Source organism: Buceros rhinoceros, unplaced genomic scaffold (genome assembly GCF_000710305.1).
Source record: "Buceros rhinoceros silvestris isolate BGI_N320 unplaced genomic scaffold, ASM71030v1 scaffold5299, whole genome shotgun sequence".
Classification (NCBI taxonomy): domain Eukaryota; kingdom Metazoa; phylum Chordata; class Aves; order Bucerotiformes; family Bucerotidae; genus Buceros; species Buceros rhinoceros.
In genome coordinates, this window is record NW_010430838.1 from 713 (window position 1) to 23696 (window position 22984).

Here is a 22984-nt window from a genome sequence, read left to right on the forward strand (position 1 = left end):
GGGTGCTTGCCAACCTTAACAAAGTTTTCCCTCATGCCTGATCTGAATCTTTGTTGCAGTAAGTTAACTATCCACAGTGGACAAGGAAAACAGTATTTTCTTCCTATGTGCCACTAGCATTTATGTGTTTGAAGACTCTTGTCATGACTTCTCTCAGTCTCCTTTTCTCTAGGCTAAATAATCCCAAGTCCCTTTTCGTTTCAGACCGTGTTTTTTGACTCCTTTGCCATTGTTCTCTCTGCCGTCCTGTGGAGTGCCACCAGTTGGTTCACATCTTCCTTTCTGTGGTATGCCCAGAACTGTGTTTCACATGCTAGGCTAAGCAGGAAAAGAGATTTGAGGTGTTTTATAGGTCAGGCTGCTAGTTATACAGTGAGAATGTTCAGAGCAAAATAAGTTGCAAGAGAATGACATAATACACATATGCATTTTTGAGACTGAGATACAAGTTGTAGGGATGAGGTGAGGCACATGGTTTTGTCGCTTGCTTGCTTGCTTTTAGATTGATTTATTTGTAAGGGACTATCTTTGTTTTAAATCTTACCTTTGCTTTGTATTTTAACGTGACCAGTTATTTTTGTTGTTTATATCTGGGGGTTTTTAGGCAATTTTCAATTTGAAAATAAGAACAGTGATACTCTGTAGGACATGAGACAAATAACTTATAAACTAATATGTAATTCTTACTTTGAGCAGTAGAGGTCATCATATAACTAAAGGTTCTGATGGAAGCTCCTTTAGGGAGGTTTTCTCCAGGAGGAAATGAACCTGCTTAAGAAAATGAGCAAATTCCATTGGTTCTGGCTCAGCAGATTTTGCTGGAATATTATGACAGGTTGTCAAACTATGGAAATAATAAACGTTTTACACCTTTTATCTGCTTTTTCTTTGTTTTCAGTTGTGAAGATATAAATCTCCCTAATAAAGGTCTTCTGTAGTCACAGAAACTGACTGTAGGAGCTGGACTAAGCCTATGAATAGTGAAAAGATTGGATGAGCCTTGATTCTTCCCTGGAGACCCAGGTTTGGTGGGATACTCTGCATGCAGCTCATCTCTCACATGAGAGATGCAGCAGAGTCATCCAGCAGCCAAGGACCCAAGTCTTCTGCAGACACTAGAAGGAGGAGAGCTGGCATTTAGGGAAGCGGCAAAAGCTGACCAGGCAGAAAAAGTGCATGGCACTCCTGTTTTCCACCCCTGTGACCTCCCTAAATAATGAGTCATTTCCCCAAATCATCAGCCTGCCTTTGAAAAGGTACCTTTGAAAAGGTACCTTTGCAGTTGTTTCCTGTCTTCTATAGCTTCTATAGCACTGCTTGGTTTTCTCGTCTAATCAGATTTGCCAGAAATTGACTTTAGTGCATTATTTCTTTCCCATTTTCAATTGAAAATTGTGATTCTCATGTAATAACTGGAGTTCCTGTTGCTGGGTCTCGGAAGAATGAAATGAAAAGCTGGAAGGCTCAAAGCTACCCTTGAAGTTGCTGTGGGGGGAAGGAAGCGCTAACACTGAAGCTGGGGTATGGAAAGTGCCTTGTTCCTCCTTGATCTTGTCTCAACAAATCACCTTAACACAGCACAGTACAGTTACATCCTTTCTTGTCCAGGCTCTGGTCTGGGTCCTTTTGAAGATGTGCCATGTGTCCAGACCAAACGATTCAGCTCCAGTGCAAACTGCTTGTCACCAGCAGTTCACAAACATCTGGGCTGTGCTCACATGCACATCTGGTTTGCAGGGCTGTGCCTGGCTCACATAATTAGCAATGGGCAACTTTTCCTGTATTGATTAGCCTAGCTCCCTCATTTTCTCTTCTCTGTTCCCTGCATTTCTCCTGTTTCAGTTTCTCTGAGCCTGCCCACTGTAGCACAGGCCCACTGCAGCACAGGCGATGGTCTTTCCTGGTACTTGAGATGTCTGGGGCTTTTACAAGTCCATGCCATATGGAAGTAAAATGCTGATGGATAGGAACTGATTTGGCACCTCTTGATCTGTTTCTGTAACCCTAGAAATAATGTTTTAGTTTCCTAAATATGTTTGCTGGAAGAACAGGTTTGCCTCTCCTGACCTCATTCCTAAAATATTTGGTGTGTAACTTCTTAAAAAAATAGCAAAGGACAAGGAAATAGTAATGAGAATGAGAGTGAATCAAAAGAACAACAAACAAATACATCCTAATTGCAACAAAACCCTCACTGCTTTTCTTCTGCCAGCTTCATTCTGGCCCTGATTTGGATGTTGGAGATATTTGTATCCAGATAACTGACATCAGTAGGGAACTCCAGTTTCTCTCAAGAGTGAGTTTTTTCATTTTCTTTCCCTCAATGACATTTTCCAAAGCTATGTGGTAAGATCAGAAGACATTCCACAATGATATTTAAATAATGACTAAAAATGTTTGTACCAATCCTACGTGGCTGCATCCTGACACACAGGCAGTGAGTAAACCCACCTGCACAAACCAGGTCCCCTGTTTCAAATGCCAGAGCTTAAGTTTTTCTCCAAGGCATATGGACACTTTGTTCAGGCTGGTTGCTAAGGGTGATAACAACACCAATACCTATTTTCCTTCTCATTTGAACATACTCCTGATCTCCAGTGATTCCATAATCTTTCTAAGAAAAATACTCCCCGTTTGCCCTCCCCTGAAAGCTGCATGCCAACAGCACCTATCAGATTTACAACCTGGAGTCTCGTTGCGGCGAACGCTTGCTAGATCTAACTTTTTCTTTCTTGCAATGTCTTGGAGTGAATTTTGTATGTACCCTCGCACTCACAGAACTCCAACAATAGAATGAAGGGAGGAGGGATGAATGTTACCTGCTAACCCCGCAGAGAAGGAGGAGCTTCGTTCTTCAAACATCGGCAGAGTTATAAGGAAGGTGTGTACTCAGACTGCTTCCTCAATGTGGAGGTTCAGGCACACAGCACTGAAGACCTGTCCTGAGGGTGCTCTAGAAAGTTTCCAGAGGGTCATTTCATGGGGGAAAATCCTGTCAAGAACCATTATGCACAGCTTAACCAGGGAGAAGAGAATGAGATGGTGAGTTGTGTCTGTCTCCATCTTTCTCAACTTGAAGCAGTAGATGGTACATGTTCTGCAATAAAATGCTACAGTCTGTACTTCAGTTATGGATGGTAAGGTTATTTCTATAGCAGAAACATACAGTTAGAGAGGTATATAATTTTTTTTTTTAGCAGAAAGAAAATAAAAGTTTTATGTGTCGACTGGATTTAATTGGTTATTCCTTCCAACAGGGGATGGCTCAGCAGATTGTTGATGTAGCATTACAAATCTAGGTGGAGGTGGTGTTACACGAGCTTGAGGGATGGGCTAGAGCGGTGTTCCTAACCATCTGACAGCTGAATATCTAGGGTCAGCTCTAGTTAGACAAGGACTGGGAACCTTAGATTTCTCTGGGATGTAAAAACACGTGTGTTATGTCTGCATAAATTATTAGCAAATGCAGCATGTGGAACTGACAACACTATTCCAGCCTGAGAGCCTGTATAAAGTTGGATTTCTAAATACCAAACTACCATATTTCTTTCCAGAGTTTCCCAGGAAGGGGTATATTTACATGCATTCTGTGATGTGGAAATAAATTTCACAGAATATCTGATCTAATGCATGGCGCTTCACTTAAACGGTATGCCAATGCACTTGGCTGCTCTGGCATTACTGTGTGTTATGGATCAGCTATTTGTCACACGTGCCTTCTGTCTGTCTGACAGATTCTGATAGAGAGGTCAAACCAGCGGTGCAGCTGGACAGCAGCAGTTCTCATGCCTGTCTGGTAAATCAGTGCTTCCCAAAATTCCTGCACTGCAGAGCCACTGTAGCTCTGCTTTGAGCGCATGTAGAATTTCTGAGTGTACAATAGCTGCAGCACAGCTAGTGAAACTCAGCCACTTGTGAGCTGACATGACTGTTCACTTCCACAAATCTTGGATAGATCTTCAAAATCTGCTGACTGAGAATTCTATTTTAGTGAAAAAGACTCTATGTCATGGTAAAACATGGACATTTGTTATCCCTAGATACAAACGTAGATTTGCAGTCAGGTCCCTGCCATCCAGGGAAGAGGAGGTGACATCATATTTTGCGTAATGCAAGCCTGGGTAATGTGGGATATGTTGGGGAATGCGGAACAGATTCATCCAGCAGCATGAGCTGGCCACTGTAGGAAGTGCAAGACACTGCCTCTGAGGTTGGGGACTACTGAGCTCAGTGCAATGCAGAACCTGACTGGCTCTGCCACCGAGTTACTGAACCTGCTTGGAGCACTCCGCTTCTGGCCCTAGCCCTGGTGCTGATGTGCCACTGTTCCCCGGCCGCAAACAGCTGTGGATTCTGTGTCTGTGCTCCACCCTGCTCCTGTTCTTCTAGGACCATAAACACCCTGTCATTCTCTTCCTGGCACTGTCACTGGCAATGCCAGAACTGAGCCTGAGTTAATCAGGTTTAAGTGGACTGTCTTGTGTAAAGCCACGCTATTGTACCCTGCATGTCCAATTCCAGCTGTGCACTACTGGGACACCCAAGTCGTGCTTGCATGGAGCCAGCTATTGCAGTAATGAGCTTGTTTTTCACCAGTATCATCCTGAGCACGTGTGCCGTGCACCCAGTGCTCGGGGATCGACACCGTGAATCTGAGGCATTCCATGCACAGCTGGTGCCTGTGCACAGTGTTGAGTCTAACCGTGCTGTGAAATCAGGGTGCCTGGCAGTTGCCACGCTCTCCATGCCCTCAGGGAGCATGAGCAGTGTCCATTCGCCTGGAGTTCCCCAATGAAAATCACAGAAAAAAAAAATATCTGTGAGGGTGTCTGAGTCACTGCAAGAGAATGAGGAAAAAAATCAGTGTGTACATAGAGAGAACAGCTAATGTGGCTATTTGCATGAAAGAGAAAAAGGAAGCGATACGTAGGTGAGAAGTTGTGAAGAAAGAGACAAAGAAGGCTATGTTTAAGCAGAGAAGGGGATTACATGGGGTAAAAGAAATGTGCAGACATTCTTTCTTTGTTAAAATTGTGTATTTTAAATTATTGGCAGCCACAGCAAGTGGCACTGGAACGTAATATCATTTTTTAAAAATTCTAAGCCATGAAAAATGTTTTTTGACATTAAATTTAACAGTCAGTTTAATCCACCTGAACCAAATTATCAGTAAGCCATTCTTGACTCCTCAAACAAGATCACATCTCTTGGTGTGATAATGTAACCGCTGACACTGTGCGGGTGCCATTTCTTCCAGAGAGAAATAGTTCAAGTAGTTTTGGAAGTATGCAGGCAGTTCATTTGGACTCTGGACATGTAATGCTTTCCTGTGTTGAACTAGCTGTCCATATTGCTGAGGGAAGTTGGGGAACTCTAATGAGAATAAATATTTCTAAATTTTCTTCAGTGTTTCCATCCCTTGGTACAACTGAGATGCTCAATAGTCCTGTATTTAAGAGTAATCGCTCTGACTTAGGAAATCTAGCCTAAGTATCCTTGTGTGCTGCTTTGGAATTACTTTACATGGCTGATGCACCTTTGCTTGAATGAGAGTTCACTTTCCTGGAATCCCAGCTAAAACTCAGCAATGGATATTCAGAACGTGAGAGAATACCTCTCTCTCTGTAACCATTTGTAGAACCAGAGAGATCTCGGTAGTGTGGGAGCACTCTGGACACAGCAGCTTGCTTCAGAGAGGATTGTTAGGTATGGTAACAGGAAGGGATTTATTAGCTTGCTTTTTTTTTCCCTTCCCTTGAGAAAGATCTGCTTGAAGGTATTTCTGAGGAGTAATTATTGGTGGAATAGGAAGTGGGAGGAAGACACAGCTTTATGCCCTCTGCCAATTCGATGCTCCTTTCTGTACAGCTTGGGGCTCATCATTCCCTTTGCACAGTGTAAGTCTTGCAGTGCAAAAGATTGTGATAGACTTCAACAGGCTGCTCCTTCAGGAGGGATTTGTCATAAGCCTGTCTCAAGTATGTGTTCCCCAGTCGTCTGAAGGAATGGGACAACTGCAGTCAGTCAGCTGGTGAACCCCAGTTTGCCACTGCGTATTGGTGTCTCTCTGCCTCCTTTGGGACGCCAAAATTCTGAAGAGAATCTGATCCAGGAATTTTATATACTTTGCATTTGAAAAATCTAACTCTTAAGATAGAATCTGAAAGGCATAACCTTGTACCTAATGGAATGATAGTGAATGTTGCAACTGGCTTCAGAGGGAACAGAAACAAAGCTCTGATGAAACAGGGTCTGGTTGGTAAGAATGAGATTCAGTTATTAAATTCCATGTAAATCTTAACCAGTCTTTCAACTCTAATCGTATTATCTGTTGTTATAGCAACAAGGTGTTAGTAATAGGGTACCTGGTGATTAGGTTGCCAGAAATATGATAGTTCACATTACACTGTTTAGTCTCCTTGCTGGTAGGCACAGGCCTTGTTTTCACCAAGGAAAAAGGTGTCTGAACTCGTTGGACTTGTGCATTTAAATCTACTCTGCAGATGATCTGGCAGCTAATAGCAATTTTTCTTTTAAACAGAAGTGAGACAGACTTGCTGGACACTAGAGTGATAAGTCCTCGAGTGCTGGCTTTGTATGATTGTAAAAAGAGCTAAGAAGCTTTCTCGGAATAAGCACATTTTCTGCCAACTGATTGGGTCTGGCAGTTTTTTCTGTCCAATAATCCTTCCTCTTCACTCACAAGTTAAACCATTTTGATTTAATCACTCTTCTGACTGTTGGGAGACCAAGAGAAAGGAAATGTTAACAGATGAGGAAACCAAGTTTTATAATACACTACAATTTATTAAAAATTATTCTACAGAGATGAGATAAGCCCTGCAGCCTCTTTTGTAACAGCACTGTCTCCTGTGAGATAATGAGAAGCCCTTTGGAGTCTTACAGATAGTTAACCTGAGCTTTGTTTTCCACCATCTCTTAGACTGGTGCCCTCAAGTATCCAGGCTAGTCAGCTGTGTAATGTTATGTATGCCAAATGCACACACTGAGCCCTAAACCCCAGCTGACACAGCAGAAAATTTGTCAAGGTGTAAATCTGTGTCTATCAAGCCCATCTTCAAAAGAAGCATGTCTGCATCAGCACAGCCTCTTTGTGCAATGAAACACAATGCAGCAAAAAGTATTCTCTTCTCCTTAACAACATAAAAGCAACCTGACAGACATGTTCTTACTGGTGACATCAACACCAGGATTTCTGCCAGCCCTGGGAGTATTGTTTGCCATACTGAACATGCATTTGCTTGGAGATCTTTGTAGTATAGCCCTAGTGAATCCTGAATAAGCCTGAAGAATTTCTAAACCCTAATTACTGTAAGGCATTCACATGGCTGGATAAACCTGCTGAGAAACCTGTGTCATGTGTTTGTCCATTCCCCCCTTCTTCATGTACGCTGCGGATACCTCTGTTGTGGGTCTAATAGTCACATTCACCTTTATTTTTTTTCTTTTTGAGAAGGTAATGGTTTTGAGAATTCTTCTAAAGAATTCCATTGTTGACTTATTTGACAAATGAGAACTGTTTGTACTAATACAGTTTGTTTCACAAGGAGTTATTTACATACTAAATATTGTTTTTACGAACGCAGCATTCATTGATATAGTCCTTCCAGCTAAAGGCTCAGGCTCAGGACAAACACCAACACCTCAACCTAACAGAACATTTTATTCTGAAGTATTGAAAGGTTCTGCCCCAGGGAACTTTGGCACGAGTTAGGTTTGGAGCTCAATCTTTTTCCCTGCCTAGCTTTTCTTCTGGCTGATGTGGCCTAGGTAACCTGCTCCAGGCATATTTCCAAACTGTGGGAAATGCTTTGGTTTGGCTTTAGATTCCTGCATGGACATCCAGATACAAAACAACTGTTAAAATCTGATGTCTATTCTTTCCCAGTTTACTTCTTGTAGAGCTTCTATACAGGAATATTCAGAAATGTCACATTCATCAAGACACAAACCAACTAACCTGAACCAACACCTGTGTTCATAGGGCAGAATGTGCACTGGGTAGAACACCTTAAGGGTTTCTGTCTGTCTGCCTATCTATCTATCTATCTAGCTTAGGAAAGTCCCTTGTGAGAAGCAGCAAGATTCAGCAGTGGATGTCTCAAGAGCATGGTCTTATTTTTCCCAGTTGAGCTGTTTTCCTTGTCTTCCTCTCTCCTGGTTTTCAAGGTGAGGAATACTGATGGATGTTTGGTTTTGGGAAGTGGCTTGACATCTAAGGAACCAACCCATTTTTTGAGGGGAAACTATTCTGGCAAACAAAGGCCTGGAAACATATGCAGGCACAGGGAGACTCAGATACATGTTTTGATATATATAGGTGCATGGTCTTCTAGGCAGAGGAAACTAGAGTCTACCTTAGGTTAGGTTGTTGTATCAGGCTTGGGGAGTCATTCAGCATTTCAGGGGGGAGCAATGACAATGAAAGATGATCCCAAATGACTGGCAATCACATGCCGAGTGCTCACCCTCTCCCTTCTTAATTGCGTTAACTACAGCCTCATTGACTTCTCAGACTTTGGGTATAAGGCACAAAAGCTGGAAATTAAAGGAATGATTAACCGGCAGAAGCAATTTGCACATGGCAGCAATCTCATTCTTCCCCACCCTGCTATTCATGCCCATCCCAATTTGGAAATATTATTCCAGTTATTCCAGGTCCAGCCATTTACTGAAGGAGGATTGAAGGCACATTCTTTTAACAGTTCTTCCCTTAGGCATCTCTGTCTCCTTGGGAGTTCCTTTGCCTTGCTGACAAGATGTAAAGTCTGGATCCAAGCATCTGGATCTTGCTAGTAAGCCATTGCTGTGAACAATAAGTTCACATCGTTCTATGTACTTATTCTGTATGCTGGTGCTGACACTACTTTTGTACCCTTTTTGTTAAGGATACGGCTAGTTTGTAGGAGCATGTGAATATTAATAGCACGACTTCCACATTAACCTTGCTTATCTGCTGTCCTCCATGAGTTTCCTTCTACCTGCTGCAGAGTTGCCAGAGATTGTAGAAGCCTTTGAAAATGCTAAGCATGCGCATCTCAAAGTGGTATAACCAGGTCCTGTGCAATGCAGGCTCCTTCCTTGTGTAGTTCACCATCCTTTTTCCCCACAACTGTCCGTTTCTTTCCTTTAAAACCCTGTGGAGATTACCTAGGAAGACTGTCTTTTGGAGAATGACATAGAACAGTAGGCCAAGGCAGCATGTGGAACTAGTAGGCATGGCCTCCATTTCGTGTAACAAGCAAGGACACCAGCCCGGAACCAGGAATTACACATTACTCAACCTTCCAATTGCATTTCCTTTTCTTCTCACCTTAGGAATGGATCTTGCAATATCTGTGGCTGTGGATATCTGATCCTCAGAAGCAGATTGCATAATTGCTGCAGATATACTAGGAACAAGGAGATTGAGGAATCTTAACCCTTATGTTAGCAAGTTCTCCTGGTCACCTGGTGTAAATGCAGCCATGCCGTCTCCCATCTGGGTCTCCTCTGTAAATTTACTATACACATTTCATTTCACCTTTACTGAGTCCCTGCTGGTACTACTGAGAGGGAATTTGGCCATGGTACCAAGATTTGGTAGCTCTTCAACTGTAATTCTGACAGTCATCCCTTTGAAGTTTTGGGCAAGTCACCTTGCCTTAATGTAACAATTTTTCCAGCTTTAAAATTGGAATAATAATACCTACTCATACAGCTACAGTGGGTAGATTCCTTTGGCCCTCTGAATACATAAAGCATTCTTCAAGTGTTCATTAGTTGTTCTTACTAACAGCTATTATTATTATTTTGGGATGTCAGGACAATGGCACATTGGCAACGTCCAACATCCCTATACTGTTGCTATCACAGAAGATGGTAACAGCCCTACAAAGACTGTCTGTGCGAAGTTGTGCAAAGCAGCTCCAGCTGGTGCAGCCACACAGTGTCTTTTGGCACCGTGCAGAGACACTATCTGAGTTTTTAAAGTGTAGCTGCATCAATGCAGATTCAGTACTACAGCAGGACAGCAACAGTGCTTCAGGTTCTGAAGCAGATACTGTCTCAGCTGCTGCAGTGAGTCTGCATGACTCTTCATCCCCTAGCGCAGACATACTCAAGTTCTTCAGCTTTCACCCAGAGACCTTAAAACCTGACCAGGCAAATCTGTGTTCCTGACTTGGGGTTAGGCTCTCTCTCATTTGGTATCATTCCAACTCATGCACGCACATAGCAGCATCTTACACTGAGTTTCACAACTACAAAAAACTATTTCGGAGGTTTGGTCAGACTACAGCAATTCAGATTTTGTGAAGGTGGTTTAAAACTTCTGTGGAATGTGCAATTTTTTTTCTGGTTGTGTTTAGGAGACATAAAGAAGGCAAATACATGTTCTATGATTTGTTTTTTACACAGTACCATACTAAACAGGTTCCATGGAAGGGCAGTAGATGATGGGAAAGTGTAGTATTCCCGGTGTTTCTTTAAGTGAAATAGTAATGATTTAATCCTTTCTCTTTGCTGTACAGGAGATATTTGGCTACAAAACCCAACGCTGGCGGAGGGTCTTGTGCATCGCTGGGTACATCTTGTCCTGTGGGGCTCTGCTGCTGCTGTTTTACTGGAAACCCGAGTGGGATGTGTGGGCAAACTGCATCCGCTGCAGCTTGGAAAAAGCGGACATTGTTCTGCTTAGAACAACAGTAGGTGCCTACTTTAATTTTTTAAATTGGTCCCTCATATGTAGTTAATTGGAAGGTAAGTTAATGGAAAGGAATCCTGTTAGCTGAAATCTCTTACATTGCTGATTTCCTGTAATAATAGCTTATGATCTAAAGAACTCTCAAATAGTCCGCAAATAATGTGTAAGGTGATGTATGTGGAGGGTAACAGCTGATCAAACAACAAGCTGAAAGAAATCGGGGTGAAAAAACCTGTAGTATCTGTGTTTTCAAGACTCTTGTTACTTGCTTTCAATCCTTCCTCCTCCCTTCCACCATCTCTGTGCTTTCTGCATTGCAGATTTGTGCTTAGGTTCTAAAGGGTCTGTTTGATTGGCAGTCACTAGCAGATTCTTTTTCTCTCACTTGGCTGTCCTGGCGAAACTGCCCCTCTGCCAAATTTAGCCAGTGGGCCAAACCAAATGTTTGTCTTGCTCTGTCCCCAGCAGTGTCCAGCAGTGTGTGATGAGGGATCAGCATAAGGAAGAGGGCAAGCTTAGACCGCTTGTTTTCTTGGCTGAATGTTTCCATTTTTCATCAGCCCTGCCCCATGTCCAATAAGTCCACAGTCCTGCAGATAATGCTTTCAGGGCTGTTATGTTTTGCTAGTAATTTCCTAATACAGATTTCTATATGTTGAGGACTGTTCTGAAGCACTGCGGCATACACAAACCCTGATTTCATTTCATGGAAGCTACTGCATCTCTAAAAGAAGCAAACTGAAACTTGACTCTGAATCCCAGCTGAGCCTGAATACTCCAGGAACTCACTGGGCAGAATTTCGACTTGTTCTGCTTCGAAGATTTCGGAACAATGATGTTTGCAAAAGGTGCAGTTGTGCAATGGACCACATGCTACCACTGTATTTGAGCTGCCTTCTTAAAGGAGCAGAGCAGCATGCAGTTAAAATCTTGGGTTTTGAAAATCACAGATCTGCCTGTTGAATATTTTATATTGAAACAATCTGAATCCTAATAGGCTGGGGTATGTATTTTTTTTTAAAGAAGCATATTAGGTTTAATCTCCCTTTTTAATCTTCAGTTCAGTTTGCATTTTTAATTACCTAGTCTTGTGTGTCATTTTAAACTGATTTGCCATGCCAAGCACTTTTCAAGTAAGTTTTTAAATGATCCTTTAGGTAATTAAACAAGAATTAAATCACATTGTATATTCTTATTATCAGGAAGCTCTCTCAAAGTATGCTCTGGGCATTTAACAATTTCCGATTTCCCCTGTGGTTCTTTGTACTAAAATGACAGTTTTGGTTTTTTTACCTACATTTGATTTTGTCAGTTCTCAAACATGATGGCTACTGCTAATGAGGATACAAGTAATCCCATCAGCTTGATCCTTAGAACTCTCTTCTGCTTCACATAAAACCTTCATTCATAAGTCATCATCATCTCTGCAATTGCAATATAAGAGCCTGTTAACTCCCATTTGTTACTGAATTTTGACTCACTTTAGTCCAAATAATGAGCACCTGTGTTATTCACTACTTCCCACTTCAATCTGCACCCCAATGTCTACTAATTCTGGAATTCAAATTAAAGATAAATATCAGAGAATAAATGTTCTTCTACTCAAAATACTAGTTTAAGTAAAAATGCATAAATAAATAAGATACATAAACATTATTACAGGTCTTTTTTTAAACTTTAAATTATTCAAAAGGACTCATATTTGGTACAGACTCTTTTTTTTCTGTTGTCATTTCCAAATGATGAAGTTTAATAACTGTGCTTTCAGAACCTCGCTGGCTGAGGTAATCATCTTTTTCCATCTGCCAGACAGCTCACACACTGAGTATGATATGTCATTCTCATAGGTGGCTTTAAGGCATGTGGTTGTGTTTGCAACTGGAACTTAACAGGAAGGTAATTATTGCAGTAGTTACCCCAATCTCTTACGACTGTACTACCAACACTAGTTACCAGGCAGTTCCAATGGTGAACTTGTTTTATAAAAAAATAGAAAAATCATGAATACAGTTTGTGGCAAAAGCTTGTCTAAGGTACCATAAGGGTGGCATGGTGCTCACACACTTGTTCCAATGAAGTGTTAACACAGGAATGACTGTGAAAAGGGATTGGCACTAAACATACATTTTGCAGTACAGCACTATGTTCCTCTTGATCTTCCCTTTACAGTATGGCCACTGCATCTCAGATTGTCCTGTAGTGTTGTCCTGTCCTAGACTATGACTGGGTGGTCACATTCCATCCTTATTAGCCAAGAACTAGACCTGCAGTCAGTGAATTATTTGCATTTCTCACATTTTGACAGGACTCGAGTTCTGCTTCCATTCTGCTGATTCACAGTCACAGGTGCTGGGTGGCCCCTGTCGGTTAGTTCTTTAAAAAAGCTGGAGCAGTGCTCTAGAAAGGCCTACTGTGATCATTCACTCCAAAGAGATAGTGAGTTTGGTCTAATTTTGAGGGAAATTGTGACACTTCTCTTTTATATTAATGCAGGATGAATTTCAGATTTATTCTCGTAAGACTGTGACGTGGATCTCTGTGTCTGCACTTATCAAAAGTAGATCAGATTATCCAGCCACTGCTGAGGAAGACTCAATCTTCAGCAAAGCCATAATGAAGCCACGTTTGCAAGTAAGTAAACTATTCCCTGCAGCATTGGAAGATGATAGCAAATCTCAGCCATTCTTCATGGAGTGAAAATAAGCTGTGAAACACATCCAGCTAAGAAACTTGCAGCTTTCTGAACACAGCGAACTGTGGAAAAACAAGCTAGAGATTTTGAAGAATTGTACTCACTTCTATAAAAATCCTCACTTACTCCAAGCTGGGTTATGAAAAAAGTATCTTCGCTACTCCTGAGGGAAGACCTACATTGTAAGCAGGAAAGCTTCAAGATACTGGGGTTGGCAGTGAAGAATCAGAGTCCAAAATAAAAACCTCATTCCTGACATAGGAATCAAGGAATTCAGGGGTGGCTGTGTGTCTGAAGGGAAAATGTGAGGAAGCAAATACCACAGCTCCCACAGTAGCAGGAAAATGGGGATGAATGCACCTGAAGGGGAATAGAACAGATAAGTGCCTAGGCAGCATTGCATTGGTATTTCCAGAAATGTTCTAAGGAGTGTCTGAAACACATTTTGCTTTCTTGCCTTTGTATGCACCAATTTGTGCTTTAAAACACATCTGCTGGAGTCAGGTCTTGCACTGTTGACTGTTCCTGCAAAAACATGTCCTGGTCTCTGCCAGTTCCATAGCTTTGAGATCCCAGTGAAGCACTGGGGAGAAGGTAGATGATTAATTGATCCAAGCAGATCACAAGATGCCTCATGAGTTGAGCAAATGTAATCATGCCCATTTTAAAACAAGTACTGGACAGTTCAGTTATATGTCTTGGTTAGCATTGCATGTTAAATCATTGTGAGCAATACGAATGCAATGGTACATTTGCCAATATCTGGTTTTGACTGTAGATACTAGATCACTGCACTGGGAAACCCATGAAGGAGATATTTTCCGTTCCAGGGGATAGATTTCTTACTTGTTAGCCTTTATTTTTATATATACAGCGATTTCTGGTAGGTTTTCATTAGAAACCTAACTTCAGCTGAGCAAAGCTGCTGCTATTACCAGCTATTACTGCTGGTTTGTGTGGGCATGTATTCATGAACATAAGAAAGTTTAGTGCCAGCAGAGAAAATGGAGACTGACTTCATTCTTCAGAGGATCAAATTAGTAACATAAAGAAGGCCAATATAGCCTCACATAATAGGCACTTTGAACACCATTTTCTTATCAATCAAAACATCTAGATCGAGGGTAGTAGTCAATGGCTTGATGTCCAGATGGAGATCAGTAACAAGTGGTGTTCCTCAGGGGTCCATACTGGGACCAGTGCTGTTTAATATCTTCATCAATGACATAGACAGTGGGATTGAGCGCACCCTCAGCAAGTTTACAGATGACACCAAGCTCAGTGGTGCAGTTGACACAGATAGGATGCCATCCAGAGGGACCTGGGCAAGCTGGAGAAGTTGGCCCATGTGAACCTCATGAGGTTCAACAAGGCCAAGTGCAAGACCCCTGCACCTGGGTCAGGGCAAACTCTCGGTATCAATACAGGCTGAGGGATGATGGGGTTGAGAGCAGCCCTGTGGAGGAAGGCTTGGGGATACCGGTGGATGAAAGGCTGGACGTGAGCCAATAATATGCGCTTGCAGCCCAGAAGGCCAGCTGTATCCTGCACTGCATCACAAGAAGTGTGGCCAACAGGTTGACAGAGGTAGTCCTGCCACTCTACTCCACCCTGGTGAGATCCCACCTGGAGTACTGTGTGCAGCTCTGGAGCGGTCAGCACAGGAAGGACACGTTGGAGAGGGATGAGAGGAGATCCACAAAAATGATCAGAGGGATGAAACACCGCGCTGTGTAACCTCTGCTGTGAGGACAGGCTGATAAAGAGTTGGGGTTGTTCAGCCTGGAGAAGAGAAGGCTCCGGGGAGACCTTATTGTGGCCTTCTGGTATTAAAGAAAGATGGGGACAATGTTTTTAGCAAGGGCTATTGTGACAGGACAATGGGTGATGGTTCTGAACTAAAAGAGGGGAGATTTAGGCTAGATTTAAGGAGGAAGTTTTTTTACAATGAGGGTGGTGAAACACTGGCATAGGTGAGGTCGTAGATGCCTCATCCCTGGAATGAGTAATGTGTAGGGCTTGAGAGCTGTCCAAGGACTTGTTCTGGCAGCAAGTTGAGTACCTGGTTTCCCACTTCAGAGTCGCATCTCCTGTTGCATGAAATACTACATGCAGACCTCTTGTTAGGTTAATGACTGTGGTTATAGCTGCATTTTGAGTCAGCGTATGAGTTACAATTTTGTTGGCCTATAATAATGGTTATTGCACAGGGTACGGAGAGTCCCCTAAAGCTGACGTCTTTATTGCTTATGTGCAGGGGTGTATAGCCTTGCCTCCTTCCAACTGGTATCTCCATTATCTCTAATAGGCTTCATTACTGCTGCACAGAACAGGACAGACTCCTTTTGCAAGTTATAAATGGCAGCGTATGTTCCTAATGTATAACTGCTCTGCAAGGCGTTGCCATTAGCAGTGACTCGGGGAGTATCCCAGGATGGCCTTTCTTATCTATTGGCGTATCTGTTCAGCTGAAGGACTCAACGCTGTGCTTGCAAACTGCCCAAAGCCTTTTGCTTTCCTCGAAGGCAGATGGCGGACAGACTGACAACTGCTGCATACCCACCACTGCATCAGTGATCTCTTCCCCTCATTCTGTGAAATGAGAGTGAGGACCGTGTTCCTTGCTTCACAAAATAGGGAGCGAAGAATGCCGCTTTGTACTTGACCTAAAGATCTGTAAAGCTTACTGGAACCTGCACTGAGCTGGAGATCCTGCTCTCTAACCTAACTAGGGAGTTAGTATATACAATCCTGTCTTCTCTCCCTCCCTGCCCCCCGTATAATTTGCTTTAATTATGCTTGACCCCAGTGAAGATGCCTGGTGAGATCTGTGAGCATGCCTGACTGTATTTTTGTTTGCTGTATTGCACATATTGTTGTCCCTTGTTTTTGCAGGTGAAAAGTATCCAAGTACAAAAAATCCGCTATGTATGGAATATCTATGCAAAACAGTTCCAGAAAGTTGGGTGAGTTTCAATGCCCTGCTTACACACAAGTCTCTGAGGAAGTCAAGCTTCTTTATGAATCATGTCCTAAGGAAAGCACTTGCTTTGTATTTTAGAGCCCTAGAAGACCACTACACTTGCTCAGCTATACATGCCAGATTTGGTTCTGGTCTCACCTGCAATGAACAGAATGTCAGGTACACATTTTAAAACACAAGTACTCAATGTATGGGTTTTAAAGAGTCGTAAACTGACTGCTGTGGGTGCACTTTCCTTGAGTTTCTTGTATATACATTAATATGCACATAGTTTGAGCTATGAAATGGCCACGCATGAAAAATTGAATGAAAAAGGGTGGAGAATGTTGTGTATTCCTTGTCAAAGTTTTTGAATGTTCTTAATTGGGAAATAACTGTATCCTATAACTAACTCTAAGCTGTTCGTATTGGTAGTAAGAGAGAGTTTCCATGAGACAGTGCAGATAAGTTGTGTGTGTGCTTCTTCAGCAGGGATCCAGGTAATTGTATTGAACTTCTAAATCAATTAGTTCTGGGCACCGAATGAATTCTCTCAAACTACTGTATCAGTTGACAATTTACGGAGTAGGTATTCTTGGAAAGGCTAAAGAAAGAAATGATCTTCTGTTGACTGAATACTGAAAATCCAGCCCTTGACTTTAGCTCCCATTGAAACATTCCTATCACCCTTAATTTTGCAAAATTATTTGATTTTAATTAATTTAGTTTTAGGCACAGAATTCCTTTGTTCATGGTGCCTCAAAGGAATTTTTGCATGACGGAAACATTTGCCTAAAAGGCTGCATTACACCTCTCTGTTTAAGTAGATTTCATTGGTGCAGTCATCCCTTCAGGCATAAGCACTGTAGGGGCATTTCATTTTTTGTCTTATTGGAGAAAGATCCTCACAGTCCCCCACAGGGACTGATACGAGCTCTCAGGACTACTGAAAGCTGCAACTTCTTGAGTGAGCTACATTGTCACTGTTTTATCTCTAAGTGATGTATCTTTATCCCATACAGGAGAGTTATATGTGGGCCAAACACTATTGATGTTCCAGTGATCCCTATTTGGAAGCTACTCATCAAAGAGGTTAAGCATTTCCGTTGCTTTTATTCTAGGCTACTTTGGGAGGCAGAGTGTGCATATCAAGTATAATGGATTCAGTTGTCTGAATTAGCTTCTCAGTACTCACTCCTTTTTCAAATCCTGTTTAAAGCTGTTACATGAAATCACCATAAATGAATTTATTCTCTGTTGTTCCCTATCCTCCATCCCCCTGCCTGTATGGCTGCTTGATATTTGCATGTATCTGTCCTGGGAGCTCATTCTGTTGACCTTACAAGGGTCAGTGAATGTTTACAAGCTGCACTGGAAATCAAACCTTCCAGGCAGAGGCTGTCTCTTAATCAGCAGAGATTAAGTGAACAGCAGTCACTGGTAAATGCCTCCAGCTACAGAGAGATCCAATGAGCTCATGACTCCGGGCACAGCACCGTGTAAAGCACCAGTATCTTTTTCAGACATGAATTGGCCTAAGCAGAGTGTTTGTGGAGATGTGCCTATGGTAAGTGACCTCCATCCTCGTGGCCCAGCCTGCTTTCCTCTCACCTTTGTTACATTGCTTGTAAAGAAGTGAGGAACACAAGGCTTGAGCTGAGCCATTTGCATCCAAAATAATGTCCTATTGGTCCAGATTATTTGGCCCTTCTGTCAGATGGAGATGGTCCAATCAGATTAGACTGAAGCTACTGCTAACAAAATTAGGAAGGTGGTCGGAGGAAACAAGACTTAATAGCTTTTATTCCAGCCCATTTCTAACAGGATGGACAGGCTGGGTATACTGGAGCCATTGAAATGCGGCCACCTCTTAAGTATTGCTCTCTCTCCAAACAGGTCTTAAATCCATTTTACGTGTTCCAGCTGTTCAGTGTGTGTCTGTGGTTTGCTGAAGATTACATGGAGTATGCCACTGCCATCATAATCATGTCTCTCCTCTCAATTTTTTTGACTGTGTATGATCTTAGACAGGTGAGACACCTGACCTATTACCACAAGGAGGATTTATTTCTAATATCTGGGGAAGGCCAGGATGTGGATGTTACAACATGCGCACATACAGTGCTATGAGAGTTATTCAGAGGTTTAGTCTTGTGTCACTATGTAGTAGCAGTTGCAATGGCCTGGCCTCCTAGTCATCGTAATCTCTGTATGGTTCTTTACCCACATCCTCCCTTCCCCGTTCCAGTGCTTCACCTTATAACCTCTTGTTACATAGTTAGGGTGGGGAATTTCTTTCTCTGTTTGATTGTGTAATTCATGACAGGGCCAGACCTCGGTTTATAAGGCGTCTCATAAACACAAATAACAAAAGGAAGAATTGTTAGTGGATGAATTGCATCATGTAAGATGTAACACTTTTGTGTGTTCTCCTTTAATTTATAGCAATCGATTAAACTGCACAGACTGGTGGAGTCTCATAACAACATCATGGTCACTGTCTGCAGAAATAAGGAAGGTGACTCCTGTACGCTTCTTTCTTCAATGTGTTTCATTTCTATAGCCATTTCTATCAAACCCAAGAACGTATAGTATCAAATGCCTTCTAGGGAAGTTTCCTATTCTGTCTCTCAGCTCAGTTAATGGGCTTCTTCAGATTGGGTTAACTGGACCTAGAGGTATGTTGTGGAACATCAATCATATTCATAACTGAGTGCAGCTTAAAAATAGCAGGAAAACTATGTTTGTTTTTTTTTTTCTTAAAGCAGTGCTGACAAAGCCAACCACAGAACCATTAAATGGCTGTGAGTCCACCTAATTGCTCCCTGCAAAGTCTGTTCATTGCCATGGTGTTTAGAGCACAGTACAAAAAGATGGAGTCAAACTAAGAAATGTAAATCCAAGCTTCTTCAGTTAGGTTAGTGTATTGGAATAATAACCATTGGTTGGGCTCCTGAGGAGATAAGAAGAAATTCTGCAGTTTGAAAGGAAGCCTCACCTTCTCTAAATATTGGAGATCATATTCTTAGGTCCTACTTGTGGTGCTTTGTTTATCAGCCATTATAAAGAAATAACAATCTATTCAGCAGGTAGTTCCTTGTACTTTTTCCCCTCACCACGGGGAAATATGTGAAGCACAAAATTTGCATTACATGTCACCTGCAGGTTTCCAAGAGCTGGAATCACACCATCTTGTTCCTGGAGATATGCTGGTTTTGAAAGAGGGCAAAACCTTTTTGCCTTGTGATGCTATCCTGATCAGTGGGCAGTGCACCGTAAACGAAAGCATGCTGACAGGTACAGCTTATCCCTCCCAGGTTTACCATTGAAACATCATCATAGCCCTACGGCTTCAGCCAGTGACGCAGGAAAACACACAGTGTTATATATCACCCTTATGAGATGGTCCATAGGTATTCTGGAAGGGGATTCTTTTGGGCGTTTGCTATACTGAAGACTGAACTGTAGCAAAGAAGAGCTTTTCTCTGGCACAGTCCATTTGCTTGCTAGGCTTCAAACTCTTATTCACTCTGAAGATGTCACAATATAAAAGTAACATTTCTTTAAACTGCTTTCTCTAGCGAATACCTTTAACTTATCATCTAGGTGTCTAAATGCTGTACTTATTTGTTTTTAAGGTGTACTGCAGTTTTCCTCATCTGAGCTAATCTTCCCTAGGGGAAAGTATTCCGGTAACAAAGATCCAGTTACCTCAAGCTGATAACTTCAAGCCCTGGAGAATGCACTGTGGAGAGGATTACAGAAAACATGTCCTATTCTGTGGAACAGAGGTCATACAGACAAAGGCAGATGACAGAGGAGTAGTGAAAGCTGTAGTGCTGCGGACTGGTCAGTCAGCATTTCAGTTTGCTTTTCCTTTCATGCTTTTTCTTACTGGAACAGTCTGACTTAATGTGCCCAGTCACATTAAGTTAAAGGCATTAATCCAAATACATAACAGATGGATGGAGAATCAATATCCTGGGCTGGGCTAAGTTATTATGCATTGTTACCATTTATTTGGCATAACTTTTACAAAAAACACTAACATATCATTACAAAGAAGAATTTTCCTTTGCTGCTCAGACATTGAAACAAAACTCCTTATTAAGACAAAAATAACTTTTCTATTTTATGCAGAGTAGGTCACATACAGTGACTGAAATAAAAGATCTTGGATGTTCATGGCTGGGATGTATGTACTCTCCACTGGATGAAAAACTGGCTTGATGGCTGGGCCCAGAGAGTGGTGGTGAATGGAGTTAAATGCAGTTGGTGGACGGTCACAGGTCGTGTTCCCCAGGGCTCTGTAGTGGGGCCTGTTCTCTTTAACATCTTTATTAATGATCTGGATGAGAGGATTGAGTGCACCCTCAGTAACTTTCCAGATAACACCAAGTTAGATGGGACTGTCGATCTCTTGAAGTTTGGGAGGCTCTACAGAGGGATCTGGACAGGCTGGATCAATGGGCCAAGGCCAGTTGTATGAGGTTCAACAAAGCCAAGTGCCAGGTTGTGCACCTGGGCCACAACAACTCCTTGCAATGCTACAGGCTTGGGGAGAATGGCTGGAACCTGGCCAGCAGAAAAGGACCTGGAGGTGTTGCTCAACATCTGATTGAACATGAGCCAGCAGTGTGCCCAGGTGGCCAAGAAGGCCAATGGCTTCCTGGCTTGTATCAGAAATCATGTGGCCAGTAGGAATAGGGAAGTGATTGTCCCCCTGGACTTAGCACTGGTGAGGCCACTCCTTGAGTACTGTGTCCAGTTTTGGGTCCCTCACTATAAGAAAGACATTGAGGTGCTGGAGTGTATCCAGAGAAAGGCAACAAAGCTGGTGAAGGGTTTAGAGAACAAGTCCTACGAGGAGGGCTGAAGAAACTGGTGTTGTTTAGCCTGGAGAAAAGGAGGCTGAGGGGAGACCTTATCTCTCTCTACAACCCGAAAGGACGTAGTGGTAAGGTGGTCTCTTCTCCTGTGTAAGAAGTGACAGGATGAGAGGAAATGGCTTCAAGTTGTGCCAGGGGAGGCTTTGGTTGGATAAAAATTTCTCTGCATAAAGGGTTGTAAAGCCCTGGAACAGGCTGCCCAGTCGAGTGGTGGAGTCCCCTTCCCTGGAGGTATTTAGAAGACCTATAGATGTGGTACTTTGGGACATGGTTTAGTGGTGGAGTTGGCAGTGCAGAATGAATGGTTGACTTGATGATCTTAAAGGTTTCTTCCAAACAAAGCGATTCTGTGATCTGAGCCTTCTTTCTTAACTTACAGAAGTTATGAATCATTTTAAAGCCCTTCGTTCTTCGTAGACAAATTTTGGAAATGTTTTCTCCTTGGAACGATTTTAGTCTTGTCCTTCCAGGTTTCAGCACAGCCAAAGGGGATCTGGTGAGGTCCATTCTCTACCCTAAACCCATGAACTTCAAGTTGTACAGAGATGCCCTCCGATTCCTGATGTGCCTCATAGCATTTGCAGCCATTGGAATGATCTACGCAGTGTGTGTGTTTGCACTTAATGGGGTGAGTTACTAAATGCAGGAGAAATGGTCACACCCACTTCCAAGAAACTCGAAACCTCAGTGGCTTTATATACATTTATATATAAAAATATGATCCTTGTCACTCTCCTTTTTGCCTTAGTATATGAGACAATTTTACAGTGTGTTTGAATCTGTGACAGTACACAAGCTCTTCTACATTCAGTTCCAAGGTGCCAAACCCCACCGTTTACCAAGTCATTTCTTCTGAGGTCTTAGCAATGCTATGCAATGTCTTATCAGCAGCCTTCTGTATGTCAACTACCTCCGTTTGCCAGTTGCCTGCACTAGGCTTGCTGATACATGTAATTGCCAAGGCATGTAATTAGCCTGATGCTTTCCTGAGCTCAGAAAACAGGAGATCCCAAGAGCTTAGCACTCTGCAAGTAGCTTCTACAGAGGTTTTGTGGCACATTTTGTACATTCCTAGAAGAATTACAAGAGAGTCATGGGTTAAATGGCACACAGACTGATGCGTCATTGTGAAAAGGCAGCCTTCCAAAAATTTCTCTTTAGATCAAAGACCCACCTATCCCTGTCCACTGTCTCTGAGAGTTACTGATATCAAAGGCTTATGGAAACTGGTTAGGGAGTAGGGCAATTTTTCAATTCTTCCCTGGTATAGTCTCCTAACTTCTTGAAGAGAAAGGTTTAACAGTTGAGTATGCTCCCTTTTGTATGTAGATCATCTAGCCTTAATAGCCACTGAAAATCTCCGGAGTGTGGTTTATTTTATTTCTGCATTCATTTATGCCTTAGACTTGGCAGCACCTGTGGCAATGATTCGCACGTGTTCATTATGTACAGCTTTAAAATGTTCTCAAAGCTGCTGTCTACATTTCCAAAGATACTGTAAGATTTTGGTTTGGAGAAGTAACAAATAGCTGCTTTCTCTTTGATGTTTCCTGTACTGTTCGTGATTTAGGGATGACTGGCCACCCCTTCAGCCACCCTTCTGCCATGTTACAGAGGGCCATGTTACAGAGCCCTGAACAGTAAAGGTGTAAAGACAGATCCCTGAAATCTACTGATATTACTCAGAACTCTTTTTTGCCCTTTTTTTCCCCATAGATTTGTATAGTCATTTTGGC

At 42.3% G+C, this 22984-nt stretch overlaps 1 protein-coding gene across 1 annotated transcript in view; it reads left to right on the forward strand.

Annotated features, from left to right (window-relative positions):
• The first annotated feature begins 2908 nt into the window (after nt 1-2908).
• The window catches only part of ATP13A4 (ATPase type 13A4), a 41485-nt gene continuing 21409 nt past the window's right edge, over nt 2909-22984 (forward strand). Inside the window, exons 1-11 of the mRNA XM_010143163.1 lie at nt 2909-3042; nt 10533-10706; nt 13199-13336; nt 16293-16363; nt 16459-16539; nt 17382-17451; nt 18256-18390; nt 18805-18877; nt 19525-19656; nt 20038-20208; nt 21719-21876. Coding sequence (XP_010141465.1) covers nt 2980-3042; nt 10533-10706; nt 13199-13336; nt 16293-16363; nt 16459-16539; nt 17382-17451; nt 18256-18390; nt 18805-18877; nt 19525-19656; nt 20038-20208; nt 21719-21876 — 1266 coding nt within the window. The 5' untranslated portion in view covers nt 2909-2979. The remainder of the gene's footprint in view (nt 3043-10532; nt 10707-13198; nt 13337-16292; nt 16364-16458; nt 16540-17381; nt 17452-18255; nt 18391-18804; nt 18878-19524; nt 19657-20037; nt 20209-21718; nt 21877-22984) is intronic.